This window comes from Orycteropus afer, unplaced genomic scaffold (genome assembly GCF_000298275.1).
Source record: "Orycteropus afer afer isolate SDZICR_OR568_19922 unplaced genomic scaffold, OryAfe1.0 scaffold00006, whole genome shotgun sequence".
Taxonomy (NCBI): Eukaryota; Metazoa; Chordata; class Mammalia; order Tubulidentata; family Orycteropodidae; genus Orycteropus; species Orycteropus afer.
Window position 1 is genome coordinate 7611630 of NW_006921593.1, and position 24185 is coordinate 7635814.

At 49.1% G+C, this 24185-nt stretch overlaps 1 protein-coding gene across 1 annotated transcript in view; it reads left to right on the top strand.

The window, feature by feature from the left end:
• The window catches only part of AUTS2 (activator of transcription and developmental regulator AUTS2), a 1395185-nt gene extending 1371693 nt beyond the window's left edge, over positions 1-23492 (top strand). Inside the window, exons 11-19 of the mRNA XM_042780996.1 lie at positions 1786-1881; positions 4707-4778; positions 6268-6297; positions 8180-8251; positions 13103-13244; positions 16751-16828; positions 17920-18003; positions 19500-19719; positions 22247-23492. Of these exons, the coding sequence (XP_042636930.1) occupies positions 1786-1881; positions 4707-4778; positions 6268-6297; positions 8180-8251; positions 13103-13244; positions 16751-16828; positions 17920-18003; positions 19500-19719; positions 22247-23492 (2040 nt within the window). The remainder of the gene's footprint in view (positions 1-1785; positions 1882-4706; positions 4779-6267; positions 6298-8179; positions 8252-13102; positions 13245-16750; positions 16829-17919; positions 18004-19499; positions 19720-22246) is intronic.
• The last annotated feature ends 693 nt before the right edge of the window (positions 23493-24185 follow it).

Sequence of the window (24185 nt, forward strand, 5' to 3'; positions counted from 1 at the left end):
AGAAGGCTGGCGGTTCAAACCCACCAGCCACTCCTCGGAAGGAAGATGGGGCAATCTACTTCCGTAGTGATACTGCCTCGGAAACCTAAGGGGAGGGGTCGCTATGAGTTGGGTCTGACTCGATGGCACATAACAACACAACAACAAAGGAAAGTGGTGACACCATCCAGTATTTTTTCTGAAAACACTGAAGGAAAAATACCCACCTGGGGGCAGAGTAATAGAAATCTGACTGTGTTTTAGTGTAGTGTGTGTTTAATTACTCTGTTTTACACAGTGTACTGTGGGAGAGGTATTTCATATGATCAGTTATAGCGGGTAATATATGAAGAACTTAGTCTCTGTGCTTTGGAGATTAGGACGTTATGAGGGGAATTAAGAAGCAATGCATTCAAGTATCTAAAACACAATTTTAGACTTAAAAGTAGTTTTAAATGAGGGCACTTGGCTTGCAATCACTGTTTAAGTGGATTTAGTTCAATATCAATTAGTCTGAAAAACATTGCTGCATCACTGAAGGGAGAAAAAAGAGATACAGACCACCAAAAAAATAAAAAAAAAAGACGTGCTCTGAAAACCAATAGGATTGTGAAATGTGTGTTTCAGCCATTAGCTAGAAAGGGCTGGCTTGCAGAAATGGAGTTCCAAGAAAAGCTTGCATTCTTCGTAGAGTTTTGACAGATCTTGCAACCACAAGGGTGAGGTGTTACTTACACAGCTGGTGTTTGATCAGAGTCTTTGGAGGCAGAACAAGAGAATTTCAGAACACTCAGTGTTTAGGAGGCAAAGGGGGTTTCCATTGTCTTCAGAATGGCTGTGTGTTTCCTTCCTCCGCTGTGTCTTCTACGAGCTTCCAATTCAGTAAACTTCATCTTCTCAATGCAGACTCATTCCTCCTCTCCCATTGAGTGGTCAGACCGACCTGCCAAGGGCCTGGCTGGAGCAGCCTCTCAGAACCTGGCATGGGACCCAGAAGCCACTCAGAACGAGTCCTGAGAGTCCCCACCCACAAAGCAACAGAGAAGTGCTTTGCCCCCAAACTCTGAGCAGCACCAAGTACAGCAGGCAGTTAGATAAGACTTCTCCCCAACTTGGGTTAGCCCCCTGCTCCTGTCAGGCACCTTCAAGAAAAGTGGGCAGCTCCTTGAAAGTATCTATGCATCATTTTATGTCAGCCGTCCACGAATATTTGTCATCATTTCAGAGGAGAATTACATTGTCTTCAGGAACTACCACTTCTAGAATAATGAAGCAAGGATTGTGAATATCTTCTTATTTCCTCCACAAACTATTAAAAATCTAAAAGTACTGATTGAGTTTTAATGGTGGAAAATCCTGGAACTCTTAGACTTGCTGCTTTTTCTTATTTATTTCTTTTTCTTTTCTTTTTTTCCCCCCCTTCTCTCTCTCTCTTTTCTAATTAACTTGTAATTTTCTGGGCATCTTCTTGGCTCAGCACCCCTCCTGTTTTTGATATGCATTAAAGTCTCTAACCATTTAGGACTTCGATCCAATTTAACAATTAATAATTAGAAAGGCTCCCTTCCCCTGATGTCCTCATCTGGGACATCATTTGTTGGCTGATTGATTCTGAACTACTTTTAACTTTTTCAGTTAAACATTCATGGCACATCTGTGTGATCATTTCATCCTGGCTTCTTTGACTAATAGCATCAAAGTGAGATTACTTGGCTTGCTAATGTTGATGTCTTTCGATGGGAAGGGAATTGGAAAATGCCATTTGCCTCCTACTAAACTGTTTTCCCTCTCCGTCTCTGGCCACAGCTCTTCCACTCCTACCCTCCTGCAGTTTCGGGCATCCCCCCCATGATTGCACCCACTGGCCCCTTTGGTTCACTACAAGGAGCGTTCCAGCCGAAGGTAAGAAAGCTTCCGGTGGAAACACACGCAGCGTGTCTGTAAGTGAACTCCGGGCTAGGAGCGCCAGCGGGTTCTGCATCCTGTCCACTGCCCAGTGACCAGTTCTGATCCCAAGGAACTCTTAGGGTTAGAGGCAGAGTGTTCCTTCCGCTCTGTGTCATGGAACACCTGAGCCAACATTTAATTTTCAGCTTGGAATATCCGTGTAATCTCAGTTGAGCAAGGATTTATCTGTGCTCGTTAAAATGTGCAGGATCAAGGCCTTTTTCCCCCTCCCGCAGATTCTGTGGGCATAAGCCTCTGGTCAGGAATTTTGTGAAATATCAGACGTAAGTGCACCAGCCATCCTTAACAGTATGCACCAGCCATACTGTACTTAAATACAGTAATAGGTTCTATACTATTCACTAAGATGCCAATCTGAGTCTTTATTGATTTTAATTGAATGAAGAAAAGAAACTCCTGCCATTAAAATCAAAACTGTACCCTCTTAACTGTGTAGGGGAAGATTCTTTCTTGTTTCCCTCATCAGCCCCATCCATGTGCAAATAGGGCCAGCCTGCAGGTGGAGGGCAGCCGGTGACCTTTTTTGGCCCCTTTTTCCCCTCCACTCTCTCTCAGCTCTCCCACTGCTCATCCATAGTCACACTTGCCAAAGTCAAGACTCTGGCATCAGTTACTACTAACATCCTAGTGCGAAATTCAACGTTTACCCTTTATAAGGACTAAGTTATTTACAGCCTGGTCAGTTCCAGTTCACTTTGGGTGGGGACTGTCAGTGCAGGGCAGGGTTGAAGAGGGATTCTCAGACACTCTTTCTCTGTGTAGGACTTTAAATATAGCTAAGTTCCTATTTTGCTTTCATGCCAAAATAGAGAAACGTATTTCTCATGTCGATAACGGTACAAAAGAGAGCCGCACTTGGTTTAGGGGGCAGCGGTGGGTCCGTGGCGTAATTCCTGCCTTCTGGGAGGGAGACTGTGTTCATTGTCTGGCCGCCTCATGCACAGCTGCCCCCGTCTGTGCCTGGAGGCTTCCGTGTTGACTAGAACGCTGGACAGGTTTCACGGGAGTTTCCAGACTAAAACAGAGGAAGAAAGGCCTGACCATCTACTTCCGAAAAATCAGCCCGTGGAAACCCTGTGAATCACTGCGATCTGATCTCCTTGTGTGTTGAGTCTGGGGCCGGCTCAAAGGCACCTAACAACCACCACAGCATCCTTATTTTCCTCTCCGATTTTTAAAGTAGGAATTGATGTTGCGTGTGCCTTTGATTTTCTTTCTTTTCCCTCCCCGTCTCATTGTTGAGGCCAAACACCAGATTTGGGCCAGAATCTCCCAGGACAAGCACATACCGCACTTCTCAAGGCATGTTGCCCAAAACTAGCAACAGGGGAAGAGAAACTGGGATGGCGATGCCTCGGAAACCACAGGGACCTGCATGGAATTGTTTTCATGCAGCCAGACCGCAAGGTTACAGGTTCACGGGGCTTTCACACAGGCCACATCACCACCTCCCATCCTGGGGTGAGATGATGGCAAAATCTGTAGACTCCCTCCCCGCAGTCTGCCCTTCGCCACTCCCCCAGCCCCTGAGCCTGCTCCCTGTAGGTCGGAACACATCTCTAGTGCCTCCCCAAACAGACTGGTAGGTCATTTAATAAATTAGACTATTTCCCTCACTCACAATTATCCAATCACACAGAAAACTACATCTGGGCAAGAAAGTGTCTCTCCTGGTGTTGAAATAGGCCTTTCTAGGCCGTCTTCCTGATTGAGTATGTAGATGGCAGTTCATTAGTGAAGTTCTTCATATGTATGCAAATCAGGCTGTTAACAACTCCAGCTTAATTGTTAGTTGTACTGCAGTTGATTGCTTTTCTTTCTTTCTTTCCTTTTTTTTCTCCCTTTCCCCTCTTTATAGGCAAGCCCAGTGCCCTAACTCGAGCTCATTTGCCACATCAGTCTAACTTCCTGGTGTGGACAGATTTGTAGGAGCGCTGATTTATTAAATAAAATGCCTGGTGTTATTTTCTGAACCCTCTCCCCACTTGAATGGACTGTTTGTGCCTGAAGTAGGGTTTTTTCTTTCTCTTCCCCCCCCCCCAATTCCAAGGACAAAAGCCTATAGATAAGGTTAATATTATTAGTGATATTAAGAACGGTGGTGGGAATAGGGACAATTTTCTCAAGTGGAAGCAGAATTGCTTGAAATCATTTAATAGTAGGTCTGTGTGGTCCCTAAATTAGGTTCTCTTGTCCCATCTCCACCACTGCTAATGAGTAATTACTGAGTGTAATTCTTGTTGTTGTCTGCCAGTTAAAATTTAGAGTGTTCGCTTAATGTCTGCAAAATTCTTTGTTATTCTGATGAGAAACACCTGATCGTGCAAATTATAATAATGTTCTCTTAAGCATTTCTTGGAGTGTTTGGTGATAAAGCAAAAAGAAAAAGAAATTACAGTCAACCCTGTCAGTTAACTCAGAAAAAGGAGGAGCATTTCAGGGTCAGTGCTTGTAGTATGTTGCTTCTCTTGTTGGTTCAGTGCAGTGTGGTGTGGCAGGGTTAACCTCTCTGCCTTTAGATGCCATCACCAGAGCAGACATGCTCTGGTCAGTGTGGCGTGAGAAAATGAGCAGAAGGTCGTCATAAAGAGCACGGGTTATCAGTGAGAAAAATGGATCTGTGGACGCTTGTATTTCAGAACAAAACAAGCAACCAGAAACTCCAGATTTGCCTCCTGGAATTTAGAATGAAAGGAATCTCTTGCTTCTAAGTGTTACGTGTTACTAGCTACCTAAGCTGTGGTCTCATTCGTTCGTAGACCTCTAACCCTATCGATGTTGCTGCTCGGCCGGGGACAGTCCCACACACTCTCCTCCAGAAGGACCCGAGGGTATGTGCAAAGTCAGGCTGGTCTAAGGTAACACCAGGGTGTGCTGGGGAACACAGGAAGGGCAGCACAGTGCTTCTTACCTCGTTTGAGGAGAATGCCTGCGGTCACTGTCCCTTCTAGGAAACCAAGTCTGTTGGTCTCCTGGGCCATACAGCATCAGGCATGGCTTTTCAATGGGTAAAGAGGATGGGCTGAGTCTGAGCCGAGAAGGTGGACGCTATGAACTTAAGTAGCTGCTGCTGCTGCGTCTACCTCTTCTTACGTTTCTTTCACACAAAAGAATTCGCTGTATGTTTGAATGGGAATGTGCTAAGTGATTCTCTTTCTAGAAGTCAGGATACCTCCCCTGGTTTCCCGGGATCAGGAAGTCACTGTACCACAGAGCTCTCTGGCCCTCTTTGATTTCTTTCTTTCATTTTTTAAACTGTGCTGAAAATACATAAACAAAACATTGCCATCTCCATGCTACAATTAAGTGACATTGACTACATTCTTCAAGTGTAGAACTGGTCTTGCTAACCTGCAAATCATTTGACCTTCATTAACATGACTTAGTGTCCCAAAGCAAAACCTCGCTCTTTCCCCCTCCCTCCCACCCCTGGCAACCATTAATGATCTTCGGTTTCTGTGTATTTCCTTATTTCATGTCAGTAAAATGACACATCGGTCCTGTGTCCTCAGTGTGGACCAGGATCCGCTTGTGCCCCAGGACTCAATAAAATATGCAGTGTGCTTTGGCTCTATCCTTTATTCATTACACTTCCACCACCTTCCAAGAAGAATTTGAAGTTATATGATAGATAACTTGTCCCATTGGTATCTTATTTGCATATGCACATCTTCATGGTCAATGTGAAAAAAAGAGAAATGATTACCTTTTACAATATTGTCTTTCTCCCTGGGTAAGGGCAGTCAGAAATTGATGCCCAGTGTTAGGTACAAGTTTTAAATGACTCAGCTATGTAAGTACTTTGACAATGCCTAGTGAACGTATTTAACATGGTGAATCCCTGGTGGTAACCTATAACCATTGAATTAAGGGACTTGGTAAAGATAGTCTAGTGTGACTTGTGTGTTAGAATTGAAAGGACAGCTCCCCCAGACACCCACTAACATTCCAGCTTAAAAGTCTCCAGTCTAAAGCCATTCTCGCTCAGATCCGTTTGGTGTGGTTTGGAAGGGCGGCCAAGCTAATGAAATGCTTGTCCTGTGTCACGTGAGTGGATCCTGCAGCCTGAGCACAGAGCCTCTTGAGTGAAGTTTCAGGGGCCTAGTCGGTATAGCTGTACCCAGGCCTGGGAGTGGGGGCGGGGCCGCTTGGCACTTCTCCGAGTGTGAAAATGGGTTAATTATTCTCTAAAAGGGCTTCATTTAAAAGTAAAATTCTAACATTTTAATTTCCCCTCCTAATGAAGCACTACAAATTTGTTAATTAGAGCAATTGTTTGAGTGACAGGCGTGTAACCAAGTTGTCATTTTCTTTTCACAGTTGACAGACCCTTTCAGACCCATGTTAAGGGTAAGAGCGCTTCTTTGAGAACTGTTGTGCAGCCTTGGTCTGACTCCCTGCGGGTTACAGACACAAATGCATTGCAGGGAACAAGCCACGACGAGTCGGCGGGACATGGCGGCGGCGGGACGGCCGGGGCTGGGTTTGTTGGGTGGTGGGACTGAGAGGGGGCTCAGTGTTGGAGGAAGCCAAGCTATTTGGGGCGGGAGTGAGGAGAAGGTGAAAACCAGGTACAATTCAGCTGAGTTCAACTGCCTTGTTCAACTGGCAGTTCGGTAAAAGGTTTCACTAATTGGAACTAAAGGGTAAAGGCTTCAGCTATAGTCTGAAGTACTCTGGTAGCGTAGTGCCTAAGGCACTTGACTGTTAAGCAGACGGCTGGTGGTTCAAACCCACCAGCCACTCCTCGGAAGGAAGGTAGGGCAATCTACTATCCATAGTGATACTGCCTCAGAAACGCAAGGAGGGGTCGCTATTAATCAGATCCGACTCAGCGGCACATAACAACAATAACAGCATAGTCTGAAGTTAGGATTTCATTTCATTTTTCTGTCCTTGCACCTAAAAAAGACCAGTCCATGCCTGGGTCAGTTTTGACTGATGGCTCCCTTGTCTGCATTGGGTGATATGGGCTTGCCGCAGCTATTTGACCCATCATTCTGGTACAGAAAAGGGAAACTATAAATGCTGGTTGCAGCAAGATGGTTTGACTGGCTGCAGAGTGTCTAGTAGGTGACCATGAAATGAATGAATGAATGTGGACTGAGCTGAGTGGGGGTGAGAGGCTGATGGACAGTGGGGAATGAAAGGATAGATTTCTAGCTATACTTAACCCATTTCTGTACAGATCTTGAGCAAATGTGATTTCTCTAAAGGGACAAGGGAGGGTAGATTGTCCCTTAGATGACAAAGTATAGTATTTGTGACCCATAATTTCATTACAAGAGAAGAGAACTGACCCCAGACTTGGATTGAGGTATATATTTCAGAAACAGCTCTTAACATAGAGACCGGACGCTTGTGTCTTTTGCCGAGGTAGGCACAGGGCGGTGTTTCTTCTCATCCACCCGCCAGTTCCTGAGCACACACTGAGCTGTGGGTCAGTTAATTAGCAGGCATACAAATGAAGTGGAAAGATCTGGGGCCCGGCCCATAGCTGATCAGACGGTACACACACAGTAACCCCACTGCTTGCAAAGCAAGGCCTGGATCATTGAGGTGGATTGATAGCTCCCCAGAGGGGGGACTGATCCCTACAGAAGCCTCAGGGTAGGAAGGAATGGAGTCTTCCCTGTCTTTTCTCTTTTTACTTAAAAAGGAGCAGAGCGCCCGACATGACCGCGTAGTGGGCTGTGAGCAAAGCACTCACAGGACTTGGGCTTTCATAAAAATGAAGTGAATTTCTTTGTACCACTTTTTGGGGAGTTTAAGAACAAACACAGTGTTGGGGGGAGGTTGGGCTCAGTTCTGTACCCGCTTGTTTTGAGTTGATTCACAGGCATTCCCTAATTAGCTCTTTTGAACAGCCGATTTGCATGATAACCTGGCAGCCTTTGTTCAGAAGGTTTCCTACCGTACAGGGGCTGCCAGCTGGCCCCGGAAAAGAGAAAGGGGGACTAGGGGGACGGGGAGCTCTAAGTGCAGTTCAGGCTTTTACCGTCTTGCCCTTGGTAGCTGGGGAGGTCCTCGCCAAGCAGGGCTGCCAGGAAGGGGGAGGTGGAGCCCACTTAGGCCTGTCCCGCAGCCACTGGAAGGCACCAGAAGGGGACAAAGCACCCTTGTTAAGCAAGCGAGCCTCAGAAGCAAAAATCTGCCACAAACTTTGGGGGACTCGAAGGTGGTTTTCTCTGAAATGGCTCCCCTCTGACCACGTTGTTCTTTCTTGTTCCAGAAACCAGGGAAGTGGTGTGCTATGCACGTTCACATCGCCTGGCAGATTTACCATCACCAACAGAAGGTCAAGGTCAGTGCCGGCTCCCTGCAGGGAGGGCCAGGGCGGCAGCCTCGGGGGGTGTGGTCTGGTCCTGAGAGCCTGGGGAAGGAGGCTTTGGAGTCTGCGTTGTGGACACCCGCAGGCAAGAAGGCTCCAGTCCCTGTTGGAAAAGCCATTCAGGAATCTTACTATTAACTAGTGAGGCCACCAGCAAAGTGACAACAGAAAAGCATACCAATAAGTCCCTGATGGTTTGTCTTTCCTTTTATTTAATGATTTTTGTCACCTTATTGATCCAAGTGTTTATGGATTAAATTATCAATGAAAGGTTTTAGAATCTAACTAAGTGACCAAGAATTAGAGTAGGGAAGGAGAAGAATGTGACAAACACATGGCGTCTGGGAAGAACTACATAATGAGAGTGTAGTTTTTATTTATGTAAGAATTGGTGCCATCTTTTCACTTTACGGCTTTGGCCAAATGTTAGAGTGCTGAGTGCCCCACCTGAAGATGGTGCCCTAGACGTCGTTCGCAGCGCACGCTGTTGAAAACCACCCTCCCAGGAGCAGTGTTTGATTTGCAGTGACCTTCCCACTTGTCCAGGAGCCCTGGTGGTACAGTGGTTGAAGCACTTGGCTGCCAACCCAAAGCTTGGTGGTTCAAACCCACCAGCCACTCTACGGGAGACAGATGAGGCAGTCTGCTTCTGTAAAGATTAACAGCCTTGGAAACCCTTTATAAAGCATTTCTGCTCTGTCCTCTAGGGATGCTATGAGTCAGAATCGACTGGACAGCCGTGGGTTTGTTTGGGCTTTGTTTCTACAAAGATTATAGCCTTGGAAACCCTCTGGGGCACTTCCACTCTGTCCTCTAGGGACACTGTGTCAGAATCAACTCGATGAATGACAGTGGGTTTGCTTTGGGCTTAGATTATCACCTTGGAAACCCTCTAGGGCAGTTCTACTCTGTCCCCTAGGTAGGGGCTCTGTGAGTCAGAATCATTCAAGAGTTCAGGTTTTCCACTGGTTCTCTTAGTGACCAGTGTCAAGGGTAAGAATACAGTCACCACTTGTCAGAACTTAGCTGTCCACAGGTGTCTTTTCAGTATCTTACATTTTATCATACAAATGAATACATCCATGCTTTACGAGGGACTTTATTTCCTTATTACTGCTTTTTAATATTTCATTGTATTTTTGGCCAAAGTATTCAGAGCAGGACAGGTCCACACTCAACAACGTACACGCACAATACTCAGTGACTTGGCTCCTGTCCCTTATGTTGTGTCCACACTCTCCTGTTGCATTTCAGTTTTTCCATCCCCATGAACTTGGTCTCACTGCCCCAACCTTCTCATCTGTGCCTTAGACTGTCTTTAAGTGTGGTCCATCTGGTCTCAGATAATTTTTAAAAAGAGAGCAGTTCTCAAGGGTGGCATTATTTTCTTTTTGAGCTAACCTGCTCTTTATTTAAAAGGTGGCCTTGGGATAGTTTCAAGGTTTAGAGAGGCTCCCAGGCAGTAGTCCTAGGGACCCCTCCAGCGTCAATGGGTCCAGCAAGTCTGGATTCTTTGAGAATTTGGAGTTCTGTTCCATGTTTTTCTCCCTTTCTGTCAGGATCCGTCTGTGGTGACCATGGTCAGAATGTTTGATATGGCAGCCGGGCACCATCTAGTTCTTCTGGTCTCAAGGTGGAGGACGCAGTGGTTCATGGAAACCATTAGTCCTGTAGTCCAGTTCCTTCTCCAGGCGAGTAGGGACCAATAGTTGTGTCTTAGATGGCTGCTCACAAGCTTTTAAGAGCCCCAGACACTACTCCCAAAACTAGGATGTAGAACATTGTCTCTATGAAGTGTACTATGTGCTAGACTAAATCATCCCATGGGATTTGACCCCTATACTGATGCAGTAGGGAGGAGCTTAAGAACTTCTGCAAGTAACCTGTTGCACCATCGGTGATTGAGTTAGGGAACCGTAGCTAGTACCAATTTCACAATCTGGGTATTTACAGTCTGTTACTGTGCCTGGAAAAATGGGAGACACCAACCAATCAAATAACTCCAACAAGCTTAAGTGAATCCATTTGTCCATAAACAATTTGTAGTCTTAACAGCATTTGGGGGCTTCATCGGGATCAAGAGAGTAACGCAAGACCAGTAATCAAAGAGGAGAAAAGCAGTCCTCACAGAAAAGGAGTGTTTAAAAAATGGCTACGTGATCTTGAAGAAACAGACAAACCAACGTAGTTAAAAGTTATAAAGCAATCCTCGGTAAATGAAGTCTGGAAGATTCTTGGCTGCAGTTGCCAAATGCCTCTGCCTCCCAGCCTCCCAGCAGTAACTTGTGCTCATTTTTCCTTTAGCTCCCCCTTTATTGGTAGGCAAGGTTTAATTAGAAACCTTAGGGTCTAGCTTAGTTAGAAAATGAGTGTGCTTGGAAGAGCTAACTAGATCTTGATGCTTCATTCAATTCACTTCTCGTTGTGGGTGATGGGCTTCCCAGAACTGTAGGTAGAACGCATCTTTCCAGTACCTCTTCGCTTAAACACAATGAAGAATGTCATATGTGCACACTTTAGCAACTCCTTTCCATGAAAGTGTCCCCAGTGACTACAACTTTCATTATCCCGATTCAATTAGAGAGACCCTTGAACACAAGATAGCTTTGCTCCCCTTCCGTCTTCAGCAAGTGCTCATAGCCCCCAGGCTCCGTTTTGCTCCGTGGACCTAAGTTGTGGTTAATGGGACTGTGCTGTGTACCGTGCAGTATTAGCGTGAAATAATTTGGCAACCAAATGAAAGGAGGGACTCGAAAGATGTTTATAGATTTATAGTGAGTTAGAAGCTTGGTTTGGGGGGTTGGCCATTACTTGAGAATGGTGCTTCCATTATAGTATTCCCTGTAGATTTTAGCAGAAATTACATTGTTCTTTTTCTCTTTAATATTCGTTTACTCGTTCTTTTAGTCGCCAGATATTTACTGAGAGCACTACCACCTGCAGGTTACTGTGCCAGCTCTGTGGAGACAAAGTTGGCGGTCATCTCCCCTGTCGTCTAGGTGCTAGAGTTTAGTAGGTGGGGGTCTGTGTGTGCCTAAGAAGGGATGAAAGTGTTGTGTGTTTCCAAGGGGCATGGCTGCCAAACAATTGCCGTTGGATCGAGTCAGGCACGTGGTGGACACGCGTGTCCGAGCAGTACTGTGCTGCAAATGGTGTTCATGGCTGACTTTTGAAAGGAGATCACCAGGCCTTTCTTCCAAGGCACCAGTAGGCAGACTCGAATGTCCACCCTTTTGGTTAACAGCCAAGCACTTAACCGTTTGTGCCATCCAAGGACTCCTTCGAGGTACCTGGATAGGTTTTCCTTTAAATGGGAGTGATGGATGACTGGGACTTTGGTCCTCAGCGATAAGGGACTGACAGACTTCCCTCGTCCCTCTGATTCTCATGCCATGGTGTACCGCATGCCACCTTGTCAACTTCTCTGTTTGAGAACAGGTTTTAAAGCAGAAGATGAAGGTGTCGGAGGTGAGGCACAAATAGGGTTGAATGGACTGAGAGCTTCGGGAGAGACTGAGGGTCGGGAGAGAGAGCCAGAAATAGGCTAAGGATGTTGTAGGAACAGGAGATGGGGACTCAGAGCTTTGGGTCTCCAGGGTGCATCCAGTCCAAGGTGGGCAGAGCCTCTCTGGGCAGTTGTAGTCATTCAGAAGGGAGAGTGTTGAGAGTCCACAAGGTGGGGCACCTTTGAAAACAAGTTGTTGAGGGGACTGCCAGCCTCAAAAACACCAGCGGCAGGACAGGAAAGAAGATTATGACCCAGTTCCCAGTCTCAGAGGAAGGGGAAGGAGCACTGGTGGTGCAGCGGCTAAGTGCTCAGCTGCTAGCAAAAAAGGTTGGCAGTGAGTCTACCCATCCTGGAGATCTCCTTCCATAGATGTTCTTCCTTACATCCAAGAAAGCCCTGTGGGGCAGTTCTCCATTGTCACATGGGATCACTGTGAGTCAGAATTGACTCCGTGGCACCTGACAGCAAGAGGAAGGGGAGCAGAGGATAAGCTTGGAGGGTAGATAAATACAAAGAAATCGAGACCAACAGGGTAGAGAAATGGCACAGATTTGCAACAAGAGCAAGTTTACTGGTGTGCACTCACCCCTTCCACTTCCTCTGGAAATTAGGGGAGAAAAGCCTGGTGGTCTGCTCCCGTAATGACCTCAGCCCAGGAAAAACCCGGTGGACCAGTTCTCTGTCCCACGGGGGTCACTGTGACTCAGAATCAACTGGGGGGCACGCAGCAACAGGGAGAAATCCCATTAGTTCAATGAGTACCCCCACTTCTTTGGTTTTCTTTTTTAACATGTAACAGTGATCATTGGCAGATTGGCTTGTGGGCATGCCGAGATTTTTTTCATAACTTCGGTCACTAACGCAGTGAGATCTATTAAAGTACAGCAAAGAGTCATCAAACGATTAATTTACACAAATTATTCATGTGGAATTCCTAATAAAATGAGCTTTAAAATACTTTCCCTTGAAAACATGCACCACGTGACAAGTGACCTCAGGAGGGTGGGGTGGCCTTTTTAAGTAAAGTGGTTCTGGTGTCAGTCCTCAAACCATGTAACCTCTGAGATGAGAAATGGGTTTTGTCACTTGACGTTTCCAGTGGGAGGAACAGGGGCTGCCCAGTCAGTCGCCAGTTCTGACACCTCGTGAGGTGGCCTGCTTTTCTGTCCCCTGAGGGTCGAGCAGCCCTTCGCCTGGATGTTCTCATGGCCCTGACTGACTGGGCCACGGGCCTGGTGCTTCAGTCACAGAGTTTGTGGTTCTTCTTCCCTGCTGTTCCTCTCAGGGGCTCACCTTCACTGTCCTTGCTGTTCTAGAAACAGATGCAGTCAGACCCGCACAAGCTGGACTTTGGACTGAAGCCCGAGTTCCTGAGCCGCCCTCCGGGCCCCAGTCTCTTTGGAGCCATCCACCACCCCCACGACCTGGCACGGCCTTCAACTTTGTTTTCTGCCGCTGGTGAGTGTGGGGAGGGGGGCTGTTCTCAGGGAGCTACATCAGTGATGTTCATGCCCCATGCTCCACTCAGTCTCTACCTAAAACACCACTCAGGCCAGCTTGCCAGGCAGCATTCCAGCACAGTGAGTGAAATGGGCCCCTCTTCACTGAAGTGGCCTTGTTCGTTAACACAGGAAGGAATGAGCTTCTCTTCGGGGGACTCGTGGCTACGGCTCGTTATCTGCTTCTGTATTAAACCGGTATAACTCACGAGCGTGCCAGATGCTGTTGAAGAAGACGGGGAAGTCTGCAGAGGTGACTCAGAAAGAAACGATGCCAGGAGCGTATCGGGCTATGGTTGCCCTTCCTCTTGGTACACACAGAGCACGTGCTAATATTGCACAAGGAGGCTCTGTCGTGCTGTGATAGGACAGTGAGGATGAAGACATGCAATGAAGAGAGCTGCTGATGGCGTGTTCTGTGTCTGAGGATAGATGTGTTGGTTGCTGGTTTCCTCTGTTAACACGCTAGCCTGGTGGGTGTAATGGTAGAGGAGATGGAGGGGACAGTGTCAAGCCACTGGGAGAGGCCTGCTCATGAGATCAGTCATTCTTAATCTCTGAGCACACTCGCTCCCTGTGTCTCTCAGGTGTGTCTTTGGGAGTGGCGGTGGACTGAGACCCTCCCTCAGGTAACAGTGCCCATTTCTCCAGATGCATACAAATGAGAGGTAGTTACTGTAAGGGGTATGGAGTCCTGGTGGCACAGTGGTGTAGCATTCGGCAGCTATCTGAAAGGTAGGCACTCCAGACCCACCCAGCAGTTCCACAAGAAGGACCTGGCAGTCTGCTCTCATAGAGACTGTTGTTGGTAGGTGCTACGGAGGCAGTGCTAATGCACGGTGACCCTGTATAAGACAGGATGAAATGTAGCCCGGTCTGCACTGCTTCACAGTCCTTGCCATGGCTGAGGTCATTGTTGCAGCCACTGTGGCAGTCTGTCTCAGTGAGGGTCCTCCTCTTTGTCATTGACCCATGCTTACAAGGTCCTTCTCCAGGGACTGGCCCCTCCTGATGACACGTCCAGAGTAGGGGGATGGAGTCCAGCCATCCTCGCTGCTAAGGAGCATTCTGGCTGTTCTCCTGACAGCCCGTGGTGAAGGCAGTCTTCTTCACCCACTGCATAATTCACAGGCATCGGTTATTCTCTGGTCTTCCTTACTCACTGTCCAGCTTTCACATGCCTATGAGGCGACCGAAACTACCACGGCCTGGGAAACTCTTCGGGGCAGTGCTCCTCTGTCGCGTGGAGTCACTATGAGCTGGACCCAACTCAACAGCACCCAGACAACAGCGGTAACATAAGGAACGTTTGGTGGAAGAGAATGAGCCCCTTGGTGTCGGGGGCTCCTCACCATTCCGCCTTCCCCAAAGCTGGGTGCACAGGCCCTGGCACAGAGCTCCCCTCAGTCAGTACTTGTGAACAGTGGCGCTGAGCTCAGTCTGGTCTCTCCAGTAGCAAATCCCATAACTTCATACCCCACGTGTTCAGCAGAATTTATTCTCTGGACATAAATATTCATGCGGCTCCCTGTTTCTCATTCTGAGGGACAAGTTTCATATCCTCCCTGCCTGCCACCTTCCCAGGCTTTTATCCAAGACTCATTTTTGGTGGACCCAGGCTCTTCCATTCGGGAAGAGAGAAACACCCACATTGCAAGAAATGATCATTATAACGGGCCTGGCTGCCACAGCTAGTGCGTCACCCTTGGGAGTGGATGGAATTTGCTACGGTCTCAGGATTGTCTGTCTAGGGACATAATTTAAAGGCTGTTTCCATAGCATCTAGGCTCTGAGACACGGCGACATTAAGAGCAATTTCTGGACAGGAATAGAGATTTCTCTGTGGCTTCCGTTTCAGCAGATGAACCACCTTGTTTTGCTTCAATAGTTCTGAAACTGCAAGGCATCCCTGGGGACCTGGGGCTTTGCAAAGGCCTGGTCTTCACTGAAGCCTTCGTTAGCTTGGACTCCAGGGACAGCCTGTGGCCAGCATTTTATTTAGCTGGCAAGACAGTTAATGGCTAATGAATATGCCAGGCTCAGTTCGCTTTGTGGCAACAAGGTGTCATTTCTGCACTTCCCATGTGAGGACACATCACCACCTAGGGCTGTATAAGAGAACCTGAGACACCGTGACTCTGTGATAGTCCCTCTTTGTCTTGGTGCCCACAGACCACCGAGTGACACTGTCCAGGGGTGCTCTGTGCTGTGTGGCTGCCTCTTCAGACCCAGGCACTCCGGGCCCTTGGCCACTCAGGGAAGAGCAATCCCAACCACAAATTGAGTTCTAGTAGGATATAGAGAGGGACAGCTCTCCTTCATTTAATCTGTTTTCCTATGGGCATCTGCATTTGTTTACAGAAGCTCAGACAAGATGCAAAGGATTGTGGGACTGTTATTTGTATATTTATTAATCCAGGCCCTGTTTATCACACCAGCGTGGAAGGTAATCCCTTTGTAGTGTCGTATGGGATTTGGCCCCGAATGGTTACTTGGCTAAACGTTTGACTGGTATTATAATCCCCACATTCTTGTTAAACTCGGCCACTTTGATCTTACTGGTGGGCGCTCGTGCCTGGAATAAACTAAAGAGGTTTCTTCAGGTGACCTTGGCAGAACTCTTGTCCAGAACAAAGCCTGTCTCCTGGAGAAGACAGTGGAGGAGGCACTGCAGATCAGGGCAGGCAAAGGGAAGGAGACTGCAACGTTAGATCTGAGTTCCTGGAGGCAGAGAAAGGCAATACAGTCATAAGACTTTAGGTTACCCCCCCAAAAACACAAAACATGAAGAAATGAGCTTTTCTTGGCCCTGAACGTTGAGACAATTTGGAGGCTGTCAGCTCCCACAACCGAAGGTCCTCACTGCCCAGGGTACGTCCCGTGGGGCTGTGTCTCTCCCGTCAGCATGGGTCCATGACAGACATCACTCTTCAGTAAGGGGCGTACGAGAGACCAGAAGCTCTGTCCAATACACAGCTTCTTGCAGCTGCTCCCAAGCCAAGGGCAAGAACACGGAGACTCGGGAACAGTGGTCTCAAAGTGACGGATTAGTCCCCTGAGATGCTCTACAAAGCAGGTGCCCCTTGGAGAATGAGTGGGCCTGTGAGCCTATTCATGGCTCCAAGAAGGCCTACAGTAAACAGTTGCTGGACACTTACTTCCCCAAACTTTGTTGATTACAGACATGTCCCCTCTCCCCCAGCATTATCCGGATGTTTCCAATACCATGTGTCATCATCTTGGGCAGTGGCTATCCCAGGTGTATAAGAGAAAAGGGGGCAATTGACCATCTGCTTCCTGTCAGGAACTTTTTAACACCTGTGTGTTGTCCGCAGGCCTGGGTAGACTCCAGCCACGTCCCGATGTCCACATGTTGTCTCACCAGGGCCTTATGCAGCTAGGTGGCAACTGCACTGTGGAGGCTGGCTTCCTATGGAGGCTGATTTTGTCTTGTTGACTTCATAGGTGCTGCACACCCAACTGGGACCCCTTTTGGGCCGCCTCCTCATCACAGCAACTTTCTTAACCCTGCTGCTCATCTAGGTGAGTCACCCATCCTTGACTGAACTAACACATAGGGTTTAGAAAACCTTTGTTGAGCAGGTCCTGCTCTCCTCCCAGCAAGGGGGCCGGGTCCTAGTCTCTTCCCTCCCCAGGGAAGTTGCTGGTATTGTCAGAAGCACCAATACCTGCCGTCCACCTGTAGGATCGACCTGTCCTCTGTGAGGGTTCTGTCTGAGGTAACTCACAGTGCAGTGGGCCAAAGCCATGCCTTGGTACCTCAGGGAATCCGGATTTACAGCAGCCATTGGAGAAAGAGAGTGAATGCGTGGCCCATATCTGAACTCACCTATAGGAGGTGGAAAGAGAAGATGATGCTTTCAAGTTCACTGCCACTGAGTTAGATTCAACTCATAGTGGTCCCTCCTTGGGTTCCCAAGGCAGTATCACTATGGAAGTAGATTGCCCAACCTTCCTTCCAAGGAGTGGCTGGTGGGTTTGAACCACCAGCCTTCTGGTTAGCATTCAAGTGCCTTAGGCACTACGCTACCAGAGCATCTAAGATGATACTAGGAGGAGACATTGCTCTTTTTATTTTCTTTTTAAATTACTTTGCATATCACTGCCCTATTAATTTATCTTTTCTTAGTACAAGGGCTTGCTTTGTCCTCCCTCTGTTTGTTTATCTGATATTTCCTGCAAGTGTTTATGCAGGTACAGGCAATGGTGTGCGTGACGGCAGGATAGACAGTGTGTGTTCCTTTAGAAGTTCATCATCAAGGACTGTGTTTTAAGACACGCATGGCCTTCTGCTCCATTAGAGGCTATAGTACCCACTGGGAAGGAGAAACGGGCCAGGAGGGGAACTAAGAACATTGCAGCTTTGCCCACTGGGCAAAGAGGAATGGTGCCAAAGGCACAGCTGTAGAAAAACAGCCCTCAGACATATTTTTATAACCAAAAAGGCCTAAACCCAAATGCAATGAAAACCTTGTACAAAATCCAGTAGGAGGCATGGGACATCCAGGGCTGGGGGTGGTGGGAAGGTTCACACACTGCCGGCTCCTCGGCGACCCTTATGTCCCTCACGTGTAGACTGAGGACTATTTTGTTCTTCCTCATCTGGTTTGCAGAGCCTTTTAACCGGCCTTCAACGTTCACAGGCCTAGCAGCAGTTGGTGGCAATGCCTTCGGGGGACTTGGAAACCCTTCAGTTAGTGAGTACCTCTCACTTCTTAAACTTTGTCTTGGACTGTTGATCTGCTCTGACCTGTATTTGGCTCAAGACCTTTCTAGATCAAAGGAAACGATACTCTGGATTAACATTCTTAGGTTATCCTTGCAAAAGCAAACGTGAACGAAGGAGTTGGGTACGCAGGTGCACTGGCAACAAAATGCTCATGGGAAGTACAGGCATACTTTGGAGGGTATTGTGGGTTCCAGATCATCGCAATAAAGCAAAGAGCGCCATAAAATGCGTCACCCGGATTTTTGGTCCCCTGATGGGTACTGTCCACTGTAGCCTGTTACGTGTGCAGGAGCATAACGAAAAAGTGTGAAACACTGAGGATGACCAAACCGACACACAGTGAGCACATACTGTTGGAAAGATGGTGCTGACAGAATTGCTCAACACAGGCTTGCCATAGACCTTCCACTCGGGGTGGGGAAGGGGTGCAGTATCTGCGAAGCGCAATGAAACGAGGAATGCCTGTATAGCCCTCTGTGCATAGATGTAGCTGCAGGTCAGGGGTGGTCCTGCGATTGATTGAACTCCGCAAGGTTACTTCAGTTCATGGTTTCATCTACCGTCAGTCTCTGCTGCCCAAGCCTTTGGCCACCACGCCCATTAGAAGTGGAAACAGTGTGCAGTTTTGTCTTCCCTTTGGCATAAGTGGCCCTGACAGAGCTCAGTGAGGAACACCAGCAGAAACACTAGGCTTAGGACAGCCAAGAGTTGCCAACATTTCATAATTGTGTACTAAGGAGGAAAAAAAAAAAATTCTCCTTAATCTGGAAGGATGTTGCCGTTTTCTGCTATTGGAACGGTTGTCAGGCAGAGGGTTACAGCACCTGTGTTGTTTCAGTCCCTAAATACTCACAACATCGTTTTGGTATCTGAATATCTCCCTTGTTGTCTTTCATGTATAGATAATATCCTGCCAGTTCAGGGCCCTATGATGCAGCTCCAAGCACAAGACCACAATTAGCTCTTTACTTAAAAGTGTCGTGTGGAGACTGTGGGCACCTGCTCAGGTCAGCGGCCCCGCCTAGTCCCTGAGAACCCGTGTTTTAGGCTGCTCGGGTTCTGGAAGGAGTAGCAGTCATGGCACCAGGGCCTTGCAGGGTACGGGATAACCTTGAACACCACTCTGAGTCCCTCCATCATAACACGCCCTCTGCATGCTACACCAATAGGCTTGGGTAGGTTTCTCACTGCCTGTTGGATCCCTTTCCTTTTTAATCGCCCCACTTCCCCTTGGCCTTGGGTTTTGTTTTTTGTTTTTAAAGAAAGCAAGCTGTGAGCTACCTCTTCAGGCTAGGACAAGCGTGCCTCTAATGAATTTTGTTAATCTCCTTTCCTTTTCCAGCTCCCAATAATATGTATTCATTTTAAGTCTGAATGCTGTTAGGAGCTTTTGGTAAGTACCTTCATTCCGGCAGGTGCTATAAGTTCTCTGAAACCTTTTTGTTCTCCACTTCACCATTTCAGCACCCAACTCAGTGTTCGGCCACAAGGATGGCCCGAGTGTGCAGACCTTTAGCAACCCTCACGAGCCCTGGAACCGGCTGCATCGCACACCACCGTCGTTCCCGACCCCTCCGCCCTGGCTGAAGCCGGGGGAGCTGGAGCGCAGCGCGTCCGCTGCCGCTCAAGACAGAGATAGAGATGTAGATAAACGGGACTCCGTTAGTAAAGATGACAAAGAAAGGTACGCAAAGAAACCGCTCTCGAGCCCCCACGGGGGAGCCCCCTCTGCACCACGCACCAGTGTCACCGGCCGGCCACCCTCCCACCCAGCCCAGAGCCACAGCACCGCCACACGGTGACGCAGCAGGCCCGTCCTCCCCAAGCGAACACCTCAGGCCCCGTAGCGCCTCCCGCCCGTAGGATGTGAGCATAGGGTAGGGGCCCATGCCCAACTTGGAAGCCGTCCGACATGGAGAATGCCCACAGTTCCCATGAACACTAGCGTGTCCAGGTAGAACTCTTTCTGCAAAAGACAGTGAGTCAGACCTTGGACCCAACACACACGGCATGAAATCAGCTCCATGTTTGCTTTACAATTCGTGTAGTCCATTAACTTCATCCATAGGTTTTTCTCCCACTTTCTTTTTGTTTTCTTCTAGAAAGTCACGTTTGCATGGCCTCATCATATTTTTCCTTAAATTTTGCTGAAACTCAAATCCTGGGGCTCATAGCTGACTACTGAAATTTTACTAACCTAGTTTTAGAGAAACGTCAGCGCGGAGGGGTTTCTGTATTTTGCGGGTGGATGACTGCACTAACCATTTTTACCTCCATACTGGGGAACTTGTGCCTTGAAGTGGAAGATGTCTTAGGGCGTGTCTTCTAAGGAATGTCATGAGCATTCTTGACAGTTTGTTGTTGTTTTATGTTGTTTGTTTATTTTTCTGGAGCAAACTGATAAGCAAAGAGAACCCCCCAAAAAAGCCAGTTGCTGTTGAGTTTATTCCAACTCCCGCAACCCCATCCACGTGGTTCAGGGTAGAGCTGTGTTCTGTGGCTTCTCAGAGGCTGGTTTTTGACAAGTAGATCATTATGTCTTCCTTTGAGACGGGTGAATTTGAACCTCCAACCTGAGCGCGTTAACCATTTGCACTACCCACCGAGTACACAAAATAAACTTAACAGGAAATACCTAATCATAATTTCCTTTTGGTGCTTAAGACTGAAACTGGATGCCAGTTGTCTTAGTTTGTCTTTACTATGGGTGTGTGGGGGTGTGTGGGGGTGTTTGTGTCCCTGTCCCTCCTAGTAATTTAAAGGAATCCACCTTTGCAGGCTCTGTATGTAAGTTACCTGCTATTCAGCCTAGGCTGTTGTGGAAACTGGTTAATTTCTTAGAAGAAGACAGATTTCCTTTCAAGGCAGCATGACACAAATCTCTTACCCAGTGGGAGGACCATCTAGAACGTTCAGCCTGACCTGTCACCTGCTGAAGTCAGGCCCACCTAACAGTAGACAGACACTAGACCATGGGCCCTCTTTAGACCATCTGTCACTGGAGAGAAAACTGCCTCCCTGTGGCAGCAAAACTTTTCTCGATGGACATGAAATGGCCTCTTGGATGAAAGTCAGGAAACTGAAGTACAATGCACTCTTCTTCTTTCCGTACCTTTTAAACGTTCCTGTTTCAGCTCAGCCTTTGTTTCTGCCTGCTGGCTGGGAGCACAGCTTTAAGGGGGACTTCCGCCATTCTCCTACTGCCGCTGTCCTTGTCTTCTGTTCCTGGTTACTGAGCCAAGGTGACATTCGGCTTCTTGCTGCCACCACAAAGTCAGTCACAGGGCTGTTGCTAAAGCTTGCCCGCTTCTTCCTCCAGACTCCAAGTTTCATCTTCATTTCATTCCACTGCTTTGCATTTGCTGCCTGGTCCTTTAAAGCCCTGGCCCAGGACAGGCCTCTCCGCCTGGCTTCACCTCATTGCTCACCGATGCCCTGGAAATCGTCCCCTCGCTTTGCCTGTGAGGTTGTGTGTGTATGGGCCTGCATTTCTGCTGGCCTGCCTCTACCGTCTCGTCGGACTCTGGTTTGGGTACCCTTCCTGATGCAGAGAGTATCTTTTGCACCGAGTGTTCTGAAATGGTAGTTTCCTTTCCGCCCTCCCTCACGCACCATGTCTCGGATACTGCTCTGTATCCACCGTGTTCTTTCCCCTGAAACTGGTCATTTGTCACACATGTCAGCGGTGAGAGGCTCTTAATGGTAATTTGTGCAAGTCCCACTGGCTCCGTGTTGTCAGAGTTAGAAGGAGAATCCTGTTTGCATGTGAGCTCTTCACGCATCGTTCTTGAAACGGATCGTCCTGAGAATTGAGCCAGGCGGACCATATTGTCTCTTTGACTTACTGGCCAGCGCTGGCATTCCAGGCTGGCGTTCTGAAGTCTTCCTCTGGGATCTTGGTTGAGGCACGTGACTCTTGAAAACAGACTCTCCCCTCTCCTCATTCCTAGGGCTTCACCCCTAAAGCGTGCTCTAACATCTAGGGGAGGCAGAGCAGGGTGGCTGGTTGTGTCCTCGCAGAGGCATGTCCGAGGCCTTGGTGGCCGCAGACCCCTGGCCTGTACCTGTCCTTTTCACGCCCCCATCTCATTGGCGCCCCCTGCAGGCCGACCGTGGGCCTGAACACGTCCTTTCACACCCATCTCATTGGCGCCGCCTGCAGGCCTACAAGCTCATTTCACCTGCTCCCTGTGTCCCTCTCTCGTCCTCAGGGAAAGCGTTGAGAAAAGACACTCCAGCCATCCGTCACCAGCACCTATCCTCCCGGTAAATACCCTGGGACACAGCCGCAGCTCCACCGAACAGATGAGGGGTCATTTGAACACTGAGGCTCGGGAGAAAGACAAACCCAAGGAGAGGGAGCGCGACCACTCAGAGTCCCGCAAGGACCTGGCAACCGACGAGCACAAGGCAAAGGAGGGCCACCTGCCCGAGAAGGATGGGCACGGCCACGAGGGGCGCTCTGGGGCCGACGAGGCCAAGCAGCTGGTGCGCGGGCCGTCCCCCTACGTGCGGACCCCCGCAGTGGAGAGCGCCAGGCCCAACAGCACCTCGAGCCGCGAGGCTGAGCAGCGCAAGGGCGAGCCGGCCTACGAGAACCCCAAGAAGAGCGCGGAGGTCAAGGTGAAGGAGGAGCGGAAGGAGGACCACGACCTGGCCCCCGAGGCCCCGCAGACCCACCGGGCCGCGGAGCCGCCGCCTCCCAGCTCCTCGTCGAGCGTGCACCCGGGGCCCTTGGCCTCCATGCCCATGGCGGTGGGGGTGGCGGGCATCCACCCGGTCAACAGCATCAGCAGCCTGGACAGGACTCGCATGATGACGCCCTTCATGGGCCTCAGCCCCATCCCGGGCGGAGAACGCTTCCCGTACCCTTCTTTCCACTGGGACCCCATCCGGGACCCCCTGAGGGACCCCTACCGGGAACTGGACATCCACCGCAGAGACCCTCTGGGCAGGGACTTCCTGCTGCGGAGCGACCCCCTCCACCGCCTGTCGACGCCCCGGCTGTACGACGCCGACCGCTCCTTCCGGGACAGGGAGCCTCACGACTACAACCACCACCACCACCACCCGCACCCTCTGTCTGTGGACCCGCGGCGCGAGCATGAGCGCGGCGCCCACCTGGACGAGCGCGAGCGCCTGCACGTGCTGCGCGAGGACTACGAGCACGCGCGGCTCCACCCGGTGCACCCCGCCTCCCTGGACGGACACCTGCCCCACCCGGGCCTCCTCACCCCGGGGCTACCCAGCATGCACTACCCCAGGATCAGCCCCACAGCGGGCCACCAGAACGGCCTGCTCAACAAGACGCCCCCTACGGCCGCGCTGAGCGCGCCGCCGCCACTCATCTCCACGCTGGGGGGCCGCCCGGTCTCCCCGCGAAGGACCACGCCTCTGTCGGCCGAGATGAGGGAGCGGCCGCCGTCCCACACCCTGAAGGACATCGAGGCCCGATGAGGAGAGGCGGGGCGGGGAGAGGAAGCCGGAGACCCTCCGCAGCCACCCCGAGACTTGGAGCCTTGGAGCGAGCGGGCGGGCGAGGCAAGCCCCAGGGCTCGGCCCAGACTGGGCGCCTGCAAGCCCCCGGCTCAGCCCTTTGTAAAAAAATGTACAGACCCAAGTGCAGATTTTGAAATGTTTTTGTATATTCTACGTTGAAATTTTTCAGATCTTTTAGCCAAGTCTTCTATTCCTAAGTCTCCTTTTTTTTTTTTTTCTCTCGTATAAAACTTTTTGATTTGAACCAAAACCGTCAAGACAACACACACAGATTTGATAATGGTTTGGGGGGGCGGGGGGAGTTCACACAATCCACGGTGCGAAGCCGTTTCCATTGAGAAGAGGGGGGGCCTGTACAAAGTTCTGTACACAAAGGTTGCTTCACGGGCTAATGGTTCATATATGCAAAAGGGTAAGATGAAAGCTTTACTTTGTACAAATGTAAGTAGATAAAAGATTAAGTAACATAATACATGAATACTTCTTTAAATGTACTATTTGCAAACTTCATAGCCGTGAACGCGGTCGGCCCGACTGTGTTCCCATATATTGTTATAGACAGCTAAACCCTTCAACTATGCAATGAATGTTAGGGCTTTTCACCAAAGCCCGCTCAACTCTAAGGAGCCTTTTCCAACCCATTACAGCATC